Source organism: Ailuropoda melanoleuca, chromosome 5, assembly GCF_002007445.2.
Source record: "Ailuropoda melanoleuca isolate Jingjing chromosome 5, ASM200744v2, whole genome shotgun sequence".
NCBI classification, from domain to species: Eukaryota; Metazoa; Chordata; class Mammalia; order Carnivora; family Ursidae; genus Ailuropoda; species Ailuropoda melanoleuca.
The window spans coordinates 109,491,228-109,510,408 of record NC_048222.1 but is presented as its reverse complement, the minus strand read 5'-3'; the positions used below and the strand labels follow the sequence as shown (position 1 = coordinate 109,510,408).

The following is a 19,181-nucleotide window of genomic DNA, read 5'->3' as shown; positions in this document are numbered from 1 at the left end:
GTAAGGTCAACAGCACGGGGCTGCAAGAAGGAAAGATTTACAATAAATAATAAAACAGTTCGTAAAAGATTATGGCTGTAAATAGTGATACATTTTGCTAAGTGCCGATTGTGGCACCAATATTTCCACCTTTAACATCTGAGTGCCAACAGGGAGCTGTGCTTCGTGCAGAACAGAAGCCCATCTACTTAAAAACCACTCCTCCCTGTGCACCAGCATTGAAACCAACCTGTTACAGGAACTCTCGTGTTGATGACACTAGCAAAATAAAAGAAGGAAAAGGAAAAGAAGAAGGTAGATACAGTATGTAAGAGAAAGTTGGAAAAAGTACTTTATTTTTTTAAGATTTTATTTACTTATTTGAGAGAGAGAAAGAGAGAGCACGAGTGGGGCAGACGGATGGAGAGGGAGAAGCAGACTCCCCGCTGAGCATGGAGCCCGATTTTGGTGTGGGGTGGGGGGTGGGAGGTGGGTTGAGGGGGCAATACCAGGACCCTGAGATCATGACCTGAGCCGAAGGCAGACGCTTAACCAACTGAGCCACCCAGGTGCCCCAGGAAAAAGTACTTTAAATAAAGACACAGTTATTTCAAAGGAGCAAACGGAGAAGAAATATATTTTTTCCCTTCTAAAAGACAATAGTAAGTCTTAGGACTGAACTTGGGAATGGCCAACAGAAAAGAAAGATTAAACAAGAGAAAGAGACTTTGCTCTATAGTGAATTTTTACTCAGAACCCATAAGGATCTATATACTTCAGGGTAGAATGAAATTCTATTAATGTCGGAGTTTCAGATAAATCACACTGAAGTGATATTCTGACTTCACCTGCATATTCGCAAATTTTTCTTTAGTGAATAAAAAAGACGGTGTATTGTCAAATAAAAGTACTTGATTATCTATTCTTCTATGTATCATACAACAGAACAGGGCCTCAGGATTTTTTCCAAGAGCTGCATCAAATACGTCCAAAAGAATCTGGGTTAATTTTTGTTTTGTTTTATTTTAAGGAAATCTTAAGAATAAGTGATGTGACTCAGATACTTCTGAGAAGTTATATATTGGGAAAGGAGAGCCAGAAGTCCCGTTCTGGAGTGGAGACCTTTTGTGGGGTCAAGGTCTTCGCTCTCTAGCTGCTACCCACTTCCCAGCAGACCCCAGTCCCTTGGCCCCCTCACCAGATGGCCCTGTTTCCAGGGCTTGCCTCTCCTCTAAGCCCCAGTAAAATGCAAGTCAGTAAAAGATGAGCTTTCTGTATTGATATATATCCTGTTATTTTTAAAGGACTGAAATTCCATATATTAATCTAAAACCATTGTACTGGGTTTTTTAAAAAACTCTGACCTCTGAATCACTTCAACCTTGAGACACACCCCAAGAGTGACACACCACATTAACATTTTGAAGTGAGCAGGAAGCACCGGCTGCAAAAACAATCTTCCACGTCTCCAGAAGCCTCCAGAAAAGACAGGCAAGGGAACACAGTGATTCCAAGAATAAATCTTACTCTAGTTCAAGGACTTTCTGCCCATGTGGAATATGGATGTGACAGACTGAAATGGATACAGGTAACTTTCACATGGAATCTCCATGCGTAGATAACGACACTAAAGGAAATGACAGCCAACTGGAAATGTTTTCTTTGAACAAAACCTAGACCTGGCTAACAAACACACAAGACCTTCCTTGCCGAAGAACCCAGAACGAAAAGGGTTGTGTGTTTTTTTAAAGCTTTTCCCACTATCAAATACAAAAGACAGGATTATTCTAAGATAAAGAATAGGGGAACTATTTGGATTAGTTATAACTATCTTCTCAACATTTCCTCAAGTACTTTAAGGTCAGAAGAAACTTTATGAGAAGCTGGAGTAGCTTGTGGGAAAATATGCCCACAACTGAACAACAGAAAGAACATCACCACACTTTATTTTTGATATTTCATTTTTTAAAAAAGGTCAAGTAACATTATTTCATTTTCAACTTAATTTTCATGATTAATGCATGAATTTTTGGGACGTCCTTATTTTTTATCTCAAATATCACTGGTCTTGATTAATTTCTTTGCTAATAATTTATAATGGAATAAGAGATGCTTAATATACTTTTATATATTTACATATCTACATGTTTTGTAACATTTATAAATGATTGTATTTGAAATACATTAAATGCTCAGTTCTACAGATCTTTGTAAAAGAATTTTTAGTATTGGGGCACCTGGGTGGCTCAGTTGGTTAAGCATCTGCGTTCTGCTCAAGTGATGATCCCAAGACCCTGGGATCAAGCCCTGTGTTGGGGTCCCTTCACTTGGTGGGGAGCCTGCTTCTCCCTCTTCCTCTGCCCTTCTCCCCTACTTGTGCTCTCTCTCTCTCAAATAGATAAATAAAATCTTTTTAAAAAATCAAAAAAAAAATTTAAAAAGCAGTGTTTTTTTAAAAAAAGAATTTTTAATACTTTACAAAACACTGGTTAGGTCATTTTGCTCAGGTATAACAATTGCTCTATGTCACCTTGGACAGTATGTGGTCCTCCCAACTTCCAGCTTGGGCCCTCAATTTCATTTTGGATGGGAGAGTAGCTGCTGCTTCTGAAATGGGCCCAGATATTAATATTTTAGGTATAGCAGTCAGTGCCAATTTTCCTATGAACATTCTAGCAGTCTGTTAAAAAAGTAATCATTTAAAAGGAAAGAAAACAGTTTTAAATGGTGCCCACCAACACTGCCCTTCTCTTTGCAACACCACAGAAATAAGGACCCCCGATTCTTTGAATGATTTTAATGTATTTATTTTAATAAAATAATTTGAACATGGGGGTGGGGAAGAGTGCTCACGACTAAAACTGACTGCAAGCCTCTGACCCGAAGACAACTCTGACCATTCAAAACAGCAAGCTTCCGATTCAAGCTTGAAAGGGACACAACAGAGGAGACCACCTGCAACCCCAGTGGGCAGGTCTGGAAACCCCGTTGTTGCTCATGTTGGGTGCACACATTTTCAAAGAAAGAAGGACTATACTGAATCAAACGTGAATTAATCACTATACATTGGCAGGCTTCAGCCAGGACATTTATCTACAAATTGAGGCTGGCACTGCAGACTCAGTGGGTTTCTAAATGGGGCTTGTGGGCAGATGGAGAACCAAGGTCATTCTACTACTCATATGGGCACCAGATTTTCATCTTTAATTTTCAGAGTTGACAAAAAAGCTAAGACGTGTCTCCTCCTCCTAGTCAATTGATATGACCGCATACTTGGCTGGTGCAACTTTCTCAGCAATTAAAAACACTCAGATGTGTTGTTGATTCTGTACGATGTACAATGGCATTGTGGAAAACATTCTTATTTTTTAGACATACATATCAAAGCATCTGAGAGTGAATGTTATGATGTCTGAGATGTGATTTAAATATATTTTTTAAAGATTTTGCTCATTTATTTGAGAGAAAGTGAAAGAGCACAAGCAGGGGGAGCAGCAAAGGGCTCCCAGCCGAGCAGGGAGCCCAATGCGGGACTCAGTCCCAGGACCCTGGGATCATGACCCAAGCCGAAGGCAGACACTTAACCATCTGAGCCACCCAGGCGCCTGGGATATGATTTAAATTGGAGGGAAGAATAGGGTCATGAAGTAAAGCATGGCAAATGTTTTCTCAGTGGGTGATGGGACCGTAGTGGTTTATTTCATTATTCCTTCTACTTTGTTTTGAAATTTTTCATAATAAAAAAAAATCAATAACAACAATCAAACGAAAATTCCAATCCAGACAAACCACCAAAGAGAAAAATAAATGGCATTAAAAGAAAATATACAAAAGAACAAATACAAATGTTCCCTGTGAACAGAACGCTTGACATCAGTAGGAATCAATAAATAGAAGGATTTTAACTATAAAATAAAATTTATAACCTCCCAATAGGTAAAAAAAAAAAAAATTTTTTTTTAAAGGATAACACACAAGACCTTTGAAATATTTTCTCTCTCTATCTCTTATTAGCTTCTGGTAGAATTATAGGTTCAACTTTTTTGAAAGTCCATTGGCCCAATCATGCAAAAGCCTGGAAACTGAATGGTTTTTTTAAGTCAATTTATCCCAAGTTTGTTTATGTTAGCAACAACTTGGGAAAACAAAACAAAACAAAACCCTTGATATTCAATAATAGAGGGCTGATTGAATACATTAGGACACATGCAAACATTGAATACTACGTAAACATCAAAAGAATAATATTAAGTTATGTTTACGGATATGGAAAGAAGTTCTTAGGATATCGCTAGGTGAAAAGAGAAGCCTGCAAAACTGTATATATAGTAGGATCCAATTTTTATAGGAAAGTATACATATACAAACAGACAAAAATTCAGCCAGGAGATACACCACCAACTTGGCAGTGGCCGTCTCTACGTAGCAGCATTGATTAGAAATGACTGTTTTTTCTTCTTTATGTTCTCCTATATCCTCCACCAATAAAAGTTCTTTTTACAACTTAAAAAAAGACTTAAGTTTTGCAGTTTAGGACCCTTTATTTTTAAAGAGACTCCTAGTCTTTTAAAGAGGAAGCTGAGGGATGATATAACTGACAGCAGTGTTAAGACCTAGACAGGCGCAAGTGTATGTAAATTAGGATTCCAACAGGATCAGTCAACTTCAGCTGGAGAAAGGCCAAAAGCTCTGGAAGGGAGAGGCCGTTGAAAATATTATAGAACAACAGAGCATCTTACAAAGAAATATTTATTGGTAATGTGTTCTTATTTTCTTCTTTCAAAAGCACAAATGCTTTCTATTTAGGGCTGTCTCAGAGGCGGGCCTGTCTGTACAACCTAACACCAAGTTTTCAAGGAACAATTCCTGCTGCTCCAGCTCGAGCATTCATCCACTGTGGGGCCAGGAAACTTCTCAGGACAAGAAGCACAATGCCAGGCCTTGTGGAGGGCTGCTGCGGCGGGGAGGCCAGGCCCGGGGAGCCGGAGCCAAGCACAGGCCACGGAAGTAAACCTGCACATCCGGATCCATGAAATGTCAGCTTGTGAGGGACCGGGATCTCCCTCGGGACTCTGACTTCATGCATAAACAAGGACAATGGGCTTTCTGCTGAGGTGAGCAGAGAACAGATGAACTCAGTCTTCCTTGCGGTTGCAAAGACTCTGTCCTGTGGAAGCTGTAGGTAACGCCAGTGAAATGCGGCTGCTTCCTGGCCTGCTGCATCACCCCAGAGGGCTTTTCACCCCTAAACAGAGGTCAACCCTTCTAAGTCTGATATGCTTCTAGTAACAACCATGGAGACGCTCTTGAGAGAAAATCGCAGATAAGAACAGGACTGAGCTAGCACCTAAACCACATATACCTTTGGGTCATGTCACCCCTGCCTAACTTGTCAAAGGTGGCTAAGGGAGAAAGCTAGATATCTACTCAGAGAGACTTACACATTTACACTTCATCCCTGGCTATTCTGAGTTACACAAACAAGATGGACCACGACTGCAAGCCGGTAGAAGGAAAGGCGGCAGAGCTCGTGGGAAATGAAGAAAAGGCACAGCCCTCTTTAGATCCTCAAAAGGAGACTTAAACTCGTCTCTTTACAATAACACAATACCAAATGGTTCTGGAAGCATATTGTTTCAACTTTAATAGTTCGATATAGGCATCACAGATGGAAAGAAAAATGGCAGGGGTGATACTTACAGGACAATGGAGTTCAGGAATAAAACATAGTGAGAAAGGTCTGGTGAAATAAGAAGGAAAAATACCCAAGCGGCAGCAATGGACAAAATAATTTCAGGCTATATGTAAAGCAAAATAAATATATAAATCTACTGTATTCAAGGGTGAGTTTAAGTTCTTTGAAAACTGAAAACTCAAAGATAAGTTGAAAAGGATGTATTGCCAATGAAAAGACACTCAAGTTAACATTTGTGTCAGAACAGCTGTGGACAGTGGTGCAGGTTGTGTACTGCACCAATGTACAACACATGGGGGGCCTACTTAACGCCACAGATATCAAAAATTTATGTATTTACTGTGACAGTATTCCAGTAGGTGGCAGTATCTTGAGGAAAGGTGTCTTAAAATTTGCAATGGCACCATATAGCCCTCTAGGAGCCTTGCCTTCACCAAAAAAAGCACCGAATGTCTTAACTGAAGGGACTCCATGAAATTAGTAGCAATTTCCATTTTTTAGAAACGGAATCTCAATGCATTTAATTCTTAAGTCCTAAAATTTAATGGGTAATGAGAAAATGTGGAGAGCTACTCAAAAATCACCAATTTTGTGTGCTCTGTTTCTTGTTTATTTTCTTAATTGCTTTTATCTAATCCAGTGTTCTTTGTAAGTAATCTTTTACTTTTTAAGGTAATAGAGCATTATTCTCTTAGGCCTTCTAAAAAATGAAAAGAGGAAATTGTACAAACTGATGCTTTTCCAAATGTGTACAATTTCTATTACTGAATCATAAATATTTAAGGACATGCGTCCAAACAATCACACAGGAAAATTCTACATTGGACACTTCCAAGTGCATACGTCTTTCAGTGAGCACTGTAAGTGCCATTATCGAAATCATAACAAAGATCCCACATTGCGAATTCTGAAAATTGGGCAAATTAAACGTTGGTTGGCATGGCGTGATATAAGTGTACTTTTCTCCGATTGTCCCACTTCTGCTTTTTGTCTTGTAAGGGGAAAAGGACAACTCGGGTAAACACTTCCTTACTTTTGGAAAAAAGTAAGCCAGGTGTGAGAAGTTTTTCTTAAGGCCTGCAATCTTATATCCCCATGGACACTGAATTATTAACGGGTAAAAGAGAGAACAAATAACCAAGAGAGGGTTCTTGGCAGCCATTGTTTGACGTTCATGGTGTTACACAACATTGAGCATGTCCAATTCACTGCCAGGAGCTATCTGATTCTTACTCTAGGGTTCCATTTTCCTATTTCGATCTTATCCAGCATCTGGCGGGGTGATGGTCCATGTCAGAAGATGTAGATCTTCTTATTCTTCCATTAAACTTTGGGATCTGGTTATGATATCATGCCTCATATATTTTCATCAACAAATGATCATATTAGCTGGTTATCTATTCCCTGCATAATCTAGGCTTGTGCTACGAAAGGAAATAAAAAATCAGGATTTTATTAGTCTCTTAAGTGTTCAGTCCTTCTGTTCTCCTGGGTCTGGCTGGACTGTCTCCTCATCTCATTTATCAGGTAGAATGGCATTAAGAACGCTCCGTCCATGCACTATCTCAAAGGAGAATGCACAGCCTTCTTTACACTTAGATTGAATTTGCTAGACTCTGAGGTTAAACAGGCAAAAGAACTGCTGTTTTAGCATTTACGGAGAAGTTCCAACTAAAGGACTGATTCAGTGGAGGTGCCCCTAGGAAGGCACAAACAAAGGTGGAAGGGTTAAGGTCAAGGCATTGGTGAGCAGGACCACATGATCCAATCATTCCAGCTGTTAAGTAGATTGATTTTTTTGCCTGGCTACATGGTGCACTTCCATAGATTGTTTTTCTCCTTCACTTTTGGGAAGATGATACTAATTTAAGCAGCTGAGTCTCAGCTCTTGGGGTGAAAGAAAAAGCATTCTAAAACAAGTTCTTAAAATGATATCTGGGATTTGCTTTAAAATAATTTAGCGGGAGGGAGAACAAAAGGAGGGGACTTCTCAACAAGGGTCATGAGATGATCATTGTTCAGACCGAGTGATGGGTACTTTCTCTACTTTTGTGTATGTTTGAAATTTTCCACTGAAAGAGTTTTTTTTTACAAATGAGGTAGAGAGCCAATGATCCAGAAACTTGCTAGTTATTTGTTTCAACCTTTAGCTTCACCGAAACCATTTTTTTTTTTTAAATTGCTAACAAGGAATGCTGTCTAACATCATTTTCTCTCTCCCTGTCTGCCCATCTTATAATAGAGATACTAACAAACAGCAGCATTGTCAATGGAAAGGATCTGACAAGGAGGGAGGTACCAGCAGCCCATATGGGATGGACGGAGAGCTGTACACACATCCCCAAACTTCATGTTCTCTTGGTGCCCAGGCATGGAAATCCGCACCCCGCATCTCCTCTGGTTGGTAAGCACATACTGGCACGCTAGCTACAGTGTTTCTTCCTAGGCTGCTACATTTTCCCTTAGTTCTTGTGGTTGGAATGAGAGTCAAGACCAAAAAATGACAAACAACTGTGGAGAAAGTTGTGGGTTTATACAGAACAGGGAGAGAGAATCACTTGCTTTCTTCCAGGATTGCACATCTCTTCTCTGCTCTCAGCCCCCTGGACACCCAGACTCTAGGAGCAGGAGATCTCGCTGAGTGGAGGAGCTGAGGTGCCCCCGGCATCTGGAAGAGCCTGACCCCAGCACGGTGCTGCAGCCAGCGTACCAAGGCCCGCCCTTCAGAGTTAAACAACCTTTAGTGTACCCAGCAACTCTCAAACATGGCAGATTATGAGCTGGACTGCCACCGTTCTGGACAGCCAGCTTCTTCTGGAAAACCTAGAAGAAGATTCCACTAAGTACCTAAAGATCGGAGATGAGGAAATTTGGAGGCTTGATGTCAATCTTTTTGAAAAGTATCTCAAATCCTACCCTAAAACGTAACCCCCCTGAGCTGACCTTGTGCATACAAAATAAGAAAGAGTTCCTTCTAAAACAGGAATCAAAAGAGAGAGGGAGCTGGCATTTTTTCCCCTGCTGTCCCTGCTATCAGTTAACTGAGGTTAAAGAGGATTTTTTGGCACAAAGCCGCTCATTCTATTCCACCTGAACTAATGGGGTGAGAAAGTAAAAAAGAGACCTGTTTGAGGAGAGGCTAATTGAACAAGTTCCTACTCAAAGGAAGAATAAAAACACACCAAGGATTCCACAGAAGGAGAATAAACCCAGAATTCTGTAACACGGCTATATGAACACTGTACCATGTTGGGGGCTCATAGCAAGCACCTCTCCCTCTGCTTTGGGCAAAAGATCTGATTTGGATTTCTTCTTACTCATAATCTCCCAGCAAGAGAAGAATTTAAAGATTGCCTCATTTTTGCCAAATGGCTAAAAAAATTTCTCTTCTATCCTGTAATTATGCCCTAACTCCAGCCAAGGCAATTTAGGCTATGGGATGCATTTTGCTCATTTGGGGCTGGTTCAAACCTCCTCTTAGTCTTCCCAGAGAACACCTGAAAAGCACAAAATAACATGGCTTCGCAGCATACCTTTCTGTTATATAAATATGATGATGTGATCTTAAAGATCCAGCAGAAAACCACCACGGGGGGCTGTCGGTCCCGCCCATGCTCCTTTATTGCATTAGCACGCTCACCAAGAGCGAGCGAGGGAGCAAGTGGCTGGCAGTGCTGGTGGCAAACGGTGAGCAAGAATGGCCTTCACCCTTGGAGCCCCGGCAACTAAGAGGCTCCATATCCCTTGCTGGTGGGGACCTAAACTGGTGAATAGCATGGGGGCCCAAAGAGCTCGCCCCTTGCCTCCTGGCAGAATTTACCCTATGGTGCGATTCATGCTCCAGAATTCTCCATGGGATTGAGCTGAAGCCGGAATCCAGCAAAAACTACATCCTTGCTCTACAACTTCCCCTTCCCTCTCCTGCCACCTTCATTGCCCAGCAGAGTCCTCTGAAAGCACTCCCTCAATAAAGCCCCTGACAGGAATCCCTGTCTCAGGCTCTGCTTCTAGGGAACCTGACCAGTAACACTTCAAGAAACCTACGGGAGCAAATTAAAACTAACATTTTATTATTTTTAGTCTGCTGTCTTTCATTGTCTCCCAGTCAGGACAATTTCATGGGTTTAGAGCCATGGACACAAGCACAGATACTAAATAGTCTTTTACATGTGGAAGGTCCACTGGAATCTGTAATCTACATAACATCTCCTATTCGGACAACCAACTGAACAGACAAACAGCCCTCCCAGCCCCCAGATCCATTTCCCAAAACAATGCGCAGCCCAGATCGCAAGACCCATTTTCCATCTGTGGACTTAATACGCAGAAGCAAGGCTGGTACCACTCTTCCGTTCTGCTACAGCAGGTTTCGTGTTCCTAATACTATCTGAACTTTGTGTGAGGCCAGCTGGCTCTGTTTTAATTACTATTTGACATTTGATATTCCTAAATTCCAATTCATAGAATTAAAAAGAAAAAAACAACTCGGGTTAAGGTTCAGATGAGCACTGTTTACATGCCTGATGATGCTCTGAGGGCAACTCATACCACCTCAAGAAAGAAAAACCTCATTTATCTTCTGTTGCAAGAATTAAAAGCACAAAACCAGTCAACTGTTCCCATTAGGAAGAATCTAAGTTTGCTCGGGAAAGCATAGTTCCTTGATTTAAAGCCTTCTTGGGAGCCCACATCTCATTCTCCCTGTTCCTATTTCATCTGGTAAAGCCCGCATCTTGGGTTCACTCAGGAACTGGAGGGTGGTCTGAGGGTGGGGGATGGTCCCTGAAAGCTAGAGTGCCTATCTCCCCCAGGGTTCCTTTTTCGCAGTGGTGGGGCGTGTGAACCACAGTTCAGGTGTGCACGGCCTTCCAGGCGGGGGATGAGTGGTGGCATGGGCCGGTCCTCCTCCTTCCATCTGGCAAACGCATGGGCAGCCCACCCTGGCTGACCTCCTCCAACTGCCTTTGGCAAACGTATAGCATCCTTATCTACGGCTGTTAATGACAAAGGTTTTCCTGCAGCCTTTTAAAGCATTTTCTCTCCCTTTAAAATGTTCTGCCCTCCTAACAAGGCTGTGAGGTAAAAAGCTGGGCTATCCTTGGTGACCAGTGATCAGCCCACACCTGTGGAGCCACTTAGGAACACAGCTGCCATAAGAACCTTGGTCTCCTGAGTGGGTGACGCCTTCCTGAGGTACGGACCCAGCTCCCGATCCCAGCTGTGCCACCCATTTAAACTCCCAAGTCAAGAAACTTCTGCAAAGAGAATAATCATATGACCTACTTCACGAAACTATTATAAGGAATTAAAAACAAGAACATCTGGAAAATTCTCCAGCCAAGTAACAGCTATTAGATGTTTGATAAATATTAGTGGTCTTTCCCCTTGGCACTCTTGCTTTCTGTATTGTTTCCACAAAATTTCTAACACAAACTAGGGGCAAAAGGCATGACTCCTTTGAACCGGCGGGAGAAAATAGTTTGGGGAACAGTGTGCAACACGTGATTGGGGCCTAATGGTCCACAGAGGGGGCGCTCTGAGGGGACACCCCCCCAATAAAATGGCATACCTGGTGGTGGTCCGAATGGTGTTTTCTTTTGTGTGATTGTGCTCTTTGCTCACTTTTTCTGTAAGGAGAAAGAATGAAACATCCCTTTTAGGTCATTCGTATTCAATTTGTGTCTCTAAGGCTTAAACAGAAACTCCCTCAACGTTTCTTTTTCTCTTGTGGTTTTCTTTTGGTTTCCTTTTTAAATATTCAAACCCTCCCTGTCTTATTCGTAAAGACAATCATTAAAAGCATATAGACAGCAGCCACAAAAATATTTTAGTAGAAACCAATCAAAGGGAAACAGTCACTGACAAATTTCAAGTGTGTTGTCTGGTTTTAATGAGGCTTTTATAAGTACACATACACACAGAGAGATGTGCACAGAACCCGTTATTTCTACATCTTTCCCCAGCTGAAAATTTCTGCTTTCCTCTGATTCAGCATGAAAATCGCAGTTGCTGCAACTGTTACGCTTCTGACTTTGATGACAGCCTTTAAGCATTCTGTATTGTCAGGCCCCTTTGTGAGAGGGGATATAAAAACAGCCATAAGACCTCTGGGTTCTGCAGTCATCGAGCGCTTATTCTGATAAATGTCACCAGGGACAAAAAAATATCATTAGACAAGCAGAGGTAAACCCTCCCTTACTCTGTCTTGAGGTCTGTATCTACCAGCTGTCAGAAATTATTTAATTAGCTTTCAAGAACACAAAAGTTGAACTCTGGCCTTCCCAGTCCAGTTCAAATGTGAGGACTCTGCCCTGACTGTCACAGCTCTCAACGGCTTCACCATGCAGAGAAAACCTGGCCCATTAGGCAAGGGTTTCAGATTTCCATGGCGGGCAAGTAGAAAACTCCTGATCTTAGGGATCTCTGAACAAATTTAAACAGATATTTGGAAAAATGAAAGGCTTACAACATTTGCCCAGGACTTTGTAACGGCGTGCGAGTTGGTGTGGACAGTTGCTTTCTGTCCACTCGACAATGACAATGGGGATGAATTTGGATTCACAGGCAGTATTCTTCCAGAGAGCAGGAAACCGGGGCTAAAAGACTTGCCTGAGGTCACCCAGGCAGTGAGAGTGCCAGGGTGAGAACACTCAGACACAAAGTTTGTCACTGATAGTAGACAGTGATAATGTACTGTGAGAGACAGAGACTTTCTGAAAAACCACACTGGCCTCACTTTTGCAAATTTTAACTGCTAGGTAATTTTCAAAGTTATATTGTTTTTAGATATGCTTTCAGCCGTTTAAAAAAAGGCATCTTGTAGGATTTGGAGCTTTGGGAAGCTTGCAAAGATCCACGTGTTCTGTGAAGTTTACGGAATTTACTGTTTCCATTACTGCAGGGCTTTGCACAAAGAACAATCCTTGTTTGAGTACGAGGAGGCCACCATTTTTGGGACCAACTGATAGTTTCAAGCTCTGAGCTGTGTCAGCTGGCCAACAAGAAGGTGAACTATCATGATGGTATGCAGATTCTAGCTTCTTTTCCCTGATATTTTTCTTAGCAGGGAAAGCAAGTGAATACTTAAATAATGAGGCATCTCATGGAGTTTTGAATATGTTATCCGTAACAAAACAGAGTTTATCAAACATTAGTAACAGACTTTACTGATACATGAACTGCTGTATGTAGGCCAATGCTCGGCTGTGGACAAGCTGTGTGTATTTCATATGAATCTGAATCTTATATGTGTATACATCTTCGATGTCAATCATGTTCAGTAATAACAGCATGTTAAATTTATTAAGGACAAACACTATGCAGCTTCAAAGAGTTAACAACCAAGAGGACCCTCAATTGTTCTATCAAGACACTTAGCTGAGCTGCTAATTCCTATACCTGTGAATTCCAAGTATTCAAAGTAGAAACAATTGGTTTACAGAAAAATGCTCTGCAAGGGGAGAGCTGGAAAGAGTCCTTACATTTTCATCTTCTCCCTTTCCTTGATTTTTTTTTTTTTTTTTTTTTAGTTNTTGGAATTCATGGTAATTCAGTCACTGTTGGAGTAAATTGAAGTTTATCTTTTGAACATCAGAGGAAAAAAAAAGGCTGTTAATCAGATCAACTGCCTAAGCAAAAGTAGAGGTGAGATGTTTAGCCTAGTCAACAGGGATCATTTGCACAGAATTGAATAGAGTTCTAACTTCAAATGATTCTTAACTATTTATTAAAGAAAGTTTGGCAGGAGTTCCCCTTGGCAACATTTTATTAACTGTTAGTTTGAGTGGCAGGATGCATGTTAAAGTAACAAAATTGATTTCTGTCTGAAAAATCCTATAACGCGGGTGTTTTTACTTTGTTAGAGTGGCTTTCCTTCCAATGATTCCCAATTATTGACATTTTCCTGCACAGAAACGTACCTGACAGTTGAAAGAGAAGCTCCGAAGCCATCTTCACAGAGATATCCTGACTGAAGAGGCTTCTCTCTGGGGGCACTCTGCCCTCTGGCATCTTCTGTAAGGGTTCGGTTTTCTCTCGCCCGATTAAAGTGCTATAGCCAACATTCCGGCTGGGTGATACCGAGACATGCGAGTCCTGGATGTCAACCTCCATGGGCTCCTCTTTAATCTTCACCATCTGAGTTTCCTTGTAGCTTTCCGCTGTAAGCAGGTGAACGAGGAGAAACCAGAATACCATCGTTTTAGAATTCTGAACCAAACCCAGTTTCTAATCACAGGAAGAACCACGAGGATCGTGTCTGGGAGCAAGGGAGAAGAACACCACAGCACAGGGGCACACAGATGGGAAGAAGACTAGTTCAGCCCACCTGGTTTCCTGAAAAGGGAGGGAACTGAAGCCCAGAGAAAGTAAGTGACTTGCCCAAGGCCACACCCGAAGGAGCAGAACCAGGCCCAGCCAGAGACTGAATCTAGCACTTGGCCGGTGACTGGGGTCTCCTGGACACTCCCCCGTGCGCTCCATTCTCTCTATACTGTGCTGCTTCCGGAACTAATGGAGAACGTGGTGAGCGTCTGTCCTTGTTTCAGAACTTACTCAATTTCAGCCAATCAAATCACAACGAACATCTTAATATGACAATTGTCTCCCTCTATTTTTAAAGCTCTGACCAATTTTTTTTCTCTCTCTTCTAGGCACCTAAATTAATAAAGGGTAAACAGGGTCGATTCAACCAAGACATTTATACCTTGCTGGGAGCTAGTAATCCTCAAGACCACCTACGAAGTTAATTGTAGCCCAAGGACCAACGCTTAGAAAAACAGCAATCTTACAGGTTATAATAATGGTTCAATTTACTGACTGTTGTTGCTTTAGGTGTGACTATTCGATGTTTGATCTTTAGTCTGAAACACACATTCACCTTGCAAAGTCGGACTGTCTTTACAGTCCGTGCATTCTGTAGAGCTAATGACAGAGCATCTTTGAAACAAGGTGGGGCAATCAGCCCAGCCATTAATTTGGGTCACTTTAAAATGAGCACACTTTCAAATCAATAAGCATTTATTAGTAACTATAGTGTACTCAGCATTCTGGGGGAAAAAAAAAGAGGACATAGATAGAATAGTGGGTTGAATCGTGACCCCTCAACATCTGTCTATGTCTTAATCCCAGGAACATGTGAATGTCACCTTATTTGGACAAAGTATATTTGTAGACGTGATTCAGTTAAGGATCTCAAGATGAGATCCTTCTAGATTATCCGGGTAAGCCCTAAACCCAATGATAAGTGTCCTTAGAATAGATAGATAAGGACAAGACACAGGGGAGGGGCACATGGCAACAGAGAGAGTGCTTTGGACTGAACATGTGTTCTACCCTCTGCCCCAAAATTAAGATGTTGAAACTTCATACCCAATGTGATAGTATTTGGATGTGGGGCCGGTTAGTCATGAGGATGGAGCCATCATGAATGGATTAGTGCCCCTATAAAAAAGACTCCAGAGAGCTCCCAGACAGCAAATATTTGGGCTCTTTGATTTTGGACCTGCCAGCCTCCAGATCTGTGAGAAATACATTTTTGTCGTTAATAAGCCACCAGTCAATGGATTCTGTTATAGAAGCCTGACCGGAGCAAGACAAGAAATTGGAGTCATGATGGCCACAAGCTAAGGATTTCCCAGAGCCACCAGAAACTAGGACAGGTAAGGAAAGAGGCTCCCCAAGAGACTTCAGATTTCGGGCTACTGGACTCCAGGTTGTGAGGGAATAAATTTCTGTTGTTTTAGGTTACCAAGTTTGTGGTAATTCATGATGGATGGATGGATATAGCAATAAGAAGCAGTAGGAAGCAGACAGGACAGATGTGAAAGGGGAATCTCATTGTTGTAAGCTGGGTGGTTAGAGAAAACTACGTATTCCTTACGAAGCATAAGACAGGGGAGAGCCAAGTACATGTGTAGTTTATCGAGTTGTAGTAAAGAAGATGGAAGAGCACTTTTAATTAAATGATTGCAATTAATATAGTGTTGTCAATAAAAGCTATATAAGAAGTGGGCTAATTGTTCTTTTCTCCTTCCTGACATATTACACATGGTTTTCAGGGTAAATGACTTGTTTTTTTTTTTTTTTTTTCAGCAACTAAACTGCCAAGCAACTGTTATATTTAATTTAGATCCCCTCCCCCTTTCCCTATTCCCTCCAAGCTGTTGTTTCTCCGCTTATCTATGAAGCTCATAAAAACCAAGTTGATTCAATCACACTAAAAAAAAAAAAAAAAAGAAGAAGAAAAAAGAAAAGAAAGAAAAAAGAAAAGAATACGAAGCTTTCAAAGTTACATAGTTTTTTTGCCTTGATTTGTAGTCCACCTGATTGTTTCTGGAGAATGGACTGCACCCCTTGCAACCTCTCGGGGATTTGATGGCCCAACAGCCACCCTGACCTCTAGCTACCTCACCCATAGGTGCAGTCACAACACACATTCCCTCTTTGTGCTCCCTCAAAGTACGTAATATTTGGAAAATAAACAGTGGGGTCAGTGACACAGGTATGTAATGATGTCTCTCAACCCTGCTAGTCATTCCGAGGCTTGAAGGCAAACACAAAAACATACTAGGAAAGGATTCACTTAATTCCACAAAAATCTCAATGATCTGAAGAGCACAGCTAGGAAGAAGCTCCATTATCTTTATCTTTTTCCATCTCCTTTCCCCAGCTTTGCCCCTGGGTTAAAAATCATCTGACTATGTGTACCACTGGCTTGAATGGTATCAGGTTTTGAAAGCTACTTGGGATAATTTCAAGCATGATTTACATGAAGTGCTTTCTGCCCTTTCTTATGACAACTCTTGACCTTTCACAAATGCACAAAACACTGATTACTGATAAAAAAAAAAAAAAAAACCTTTAGCACTTTTAATCTACCTGATAGATTCCAGACTCACAGAGAAGAGTTTTCAAGCGACATCTCAATGGGCAAGTGAGACATAATATAAGAAATATATAAGAAAATATTTGCCAACTGTTCTCTTGCCTTTTTTTGTTAAAGTGGGGTTTCTTCACCTGAGTCAGCACTGTTGATATTTGGGGCCAGATCCTTCTCTATCTGGGGAGGCTGAGCCGTGAGGAAGGTTAGCAACAGCCCTGGTTTCCACCTACTAGATCTCAGTGGCACCCATCCTCCAGGTGAGACAAACATGAACAACTCCAGATGTTGCCAATATCCTCTGGGGGCAAAATCACCCCAACTGACAACCACTGCTGTAAAGTTTTTGCCACACTTCCGTTTTCAAACCCCTTCCCCCAAATTGAATCAGAACCCAAGTCAAATAAGAAAGAAAAGCTCCTCTTAAGTTCTAGCTTAAGGCTCCCCCACCTATTATTCACCATCTCAGCCTGGTGCCTGGACAGGCTGGCCTAGGAGGCAGGAGGAGGCTGATTTGGGAACATTTCCTCAGTCGGCTACAGATCCCACTGATCCTCTCTCTCCTTTGCCTGAGATGTCCTGACAAAACAGCAGTTGAACTAATCATTTCACTCACTCTTAGCTTTGACTCTCACACCGAGGGACATGTCTACCCATCCAGGGTTTTTACTCTTTCCCATCACCTTCCCTCTCCACACATATCGAAAATCCTTTTAGAATCTCTTCCTAAAATAATAGGCCAAATACTAATTTTACCCCAAGTGGCCTATACTGCTATTCCGAGAAGAAAACTGCCACATGGAAAAAGATGAGAGACAGTGTTAACAGTAAGGTTATGCCTGGGAAGTGGGTTGTAGGTGACTATTTATTGCAATGCTCATTTGTATCTTTTAATTTTTCTTTGATCAATACAGATATTCTGTCATTTACTTACATTTTTAAAAACTAAAAAATGACTACATATGCCCATAAAAAGATGATTATTCCGGGGCGCCTGGGTGGCACAGCGGTTAAGCGTCTGCCTTCGGCTCAGGGCGTGATCCCGGCGTTATGGGATCGAGCCCCACATCAGGCTCCTCCGCTATGAGCCTGCTTCTTCCTCTCCCACTCCCCCTGCTTGTGTTCCCTCTCTCGCTGGCTGTCTCTATCTCTGTCGAATAAATAAATAAAATCTTAAAAAAAAAAAAGATGATTATTCCCTCTTTTAGAAGCATTTAGAACACTGTGTATGCCTGGTGGCATTGCAAGAGTGGGTTTGCAAATCAGATAAGTCCGATTCAAACCGTTTGACAACCGCAGGTGAAAATCATGAGAATATCATAATACAGTCTTTTCTACTTTCACCAACACAGTACACATAAGTAATTGTCATTAGTATTATTTCATTCATCACTCATTTGGTCATCCCACCATTTTTAAAATGTCTACTAGGGCCTATGTACTAGGATGGAGGAGATGTGGGATACGGAGGCAAAGACATGGCTCTTGCCCTCAAGCACTTTAAATCTACATGAATGATCAAACAAGTATAGACAGCCCTCTAACAAAAGAGGTAAAATTAAAATACAACATGGGAAGAGGAGTCAAGGAAGACCGGGAACCAAAGCACAAAGGTGGAATTGTACTCTGCCTGGGGTGTTTGGAGAATACCACGTTGGCTGCTTTGGCTGGAGGGCCAGAACTGAGAGATGGCAATGGCACCTTGAGTAAGCAAGACTCATAGGGTGTAAACATAAAAGCAACTCTACTTCTGTCTTCCACTGTCTCTTTAAGCCTGCCCTGCAGGAAGAGTTCCTTCCCCGTCCCTGGGTGAAAACTTGGGCAGGCCCATAACCTGAGAATTCTTAGAGAATACAAAGCTGTATTGTCCTTGGTCTTGATTCAGAATCCAGAAGGTCGAATCCACGTGTGAGTCTACAGTTCCACCTCCTGGGAGGGGAGTCTTTGCCCCTCCATGGAAGGGGCTACAGGTAGCCTTTTGCGGGGGAGGGAACTGGTTCCTTGGTTCCTTCTCCCTCTCTTGTTGCCTTCTCCCCAGCACAGAGCTGTCTTTTCAGACCATAGAAGAGAGCTAGAGGAGCAGGGGGAAGAGAGGGAAGGAGAAAAGATGGAAAGCTCTCTGCTATCCCATTCTAGAATGGTTTCACCCTGTTTAGGCCAGCAGGAGTTTCTCTCATGGGATTCAAGCATGGCATCTTCAGAGACCTGGAATTTTGAAGTGATCTTTCCCCCAAAGTTCCCTTTATGTGGCCAAACTCCCTCTTGTCTGGGAACCCTTATTCCCTCCACTGCCCTAGGAATCCACTTGTCCCCTTCCATCCCCCTTTGTCATTGTCCAACCACCAATCGGCTAGGCGGCCCCACCGGAAGGCGTTTAAGGCCATACCCATGCCAGCCCTCCTGCGGAAAAATGGTCTACACTGGGGCTGTGGTTGACAGCTGCCTCTGTACTTGATCGTACGAACAGCGCAAGCTCAGCCCCTCACAGCACAGCAGCGTCTCTCACGCACGCAGTCCCCAAAGCAGCTCGCCATTTCCCACCCTCAAGCTTTCCCAGGCGGCCATGGGACACCAGAGCACGAGGCTCCACGCCTGAGGAAAACACACGACAAACGCCCCAGGGGGCAT

At 42.1% G+C, this 19,181-nt stretch overlaps 1 protein-coding gene across 8 annotated transcripts in view; it reads right to left on the bottom strand.

The window, feature by feature from the left end:
* The window catches only part of ZNF827 (zinc finger protein 827), a 166,702-nt gene that overhangs the window by 63,895 nt on the left and 83,626 nt on the right, over window positions 1-19,181 (bottom strand). For all 8 annotated transcript variants that reach the window (XM_011221025.3, XM_019796420.2, XM_034661557.1 and 5 more), the window contains exons 6-7: window positions 13,594-13,833; window positions 11,244-11,301 (exon numbers count right to left, since the gene is read on the bottom strand). In XM_011221025.3, the coding sequence (XP_011219327.2) occupies window positions 11,244-11,301; window positions 13,594-13,833 (298 nt within the window). The remainder of the gene's footprint in view (window positions 1-11,243; window positions 11,302-13,593; window positions 13,834-19,181) is intronic.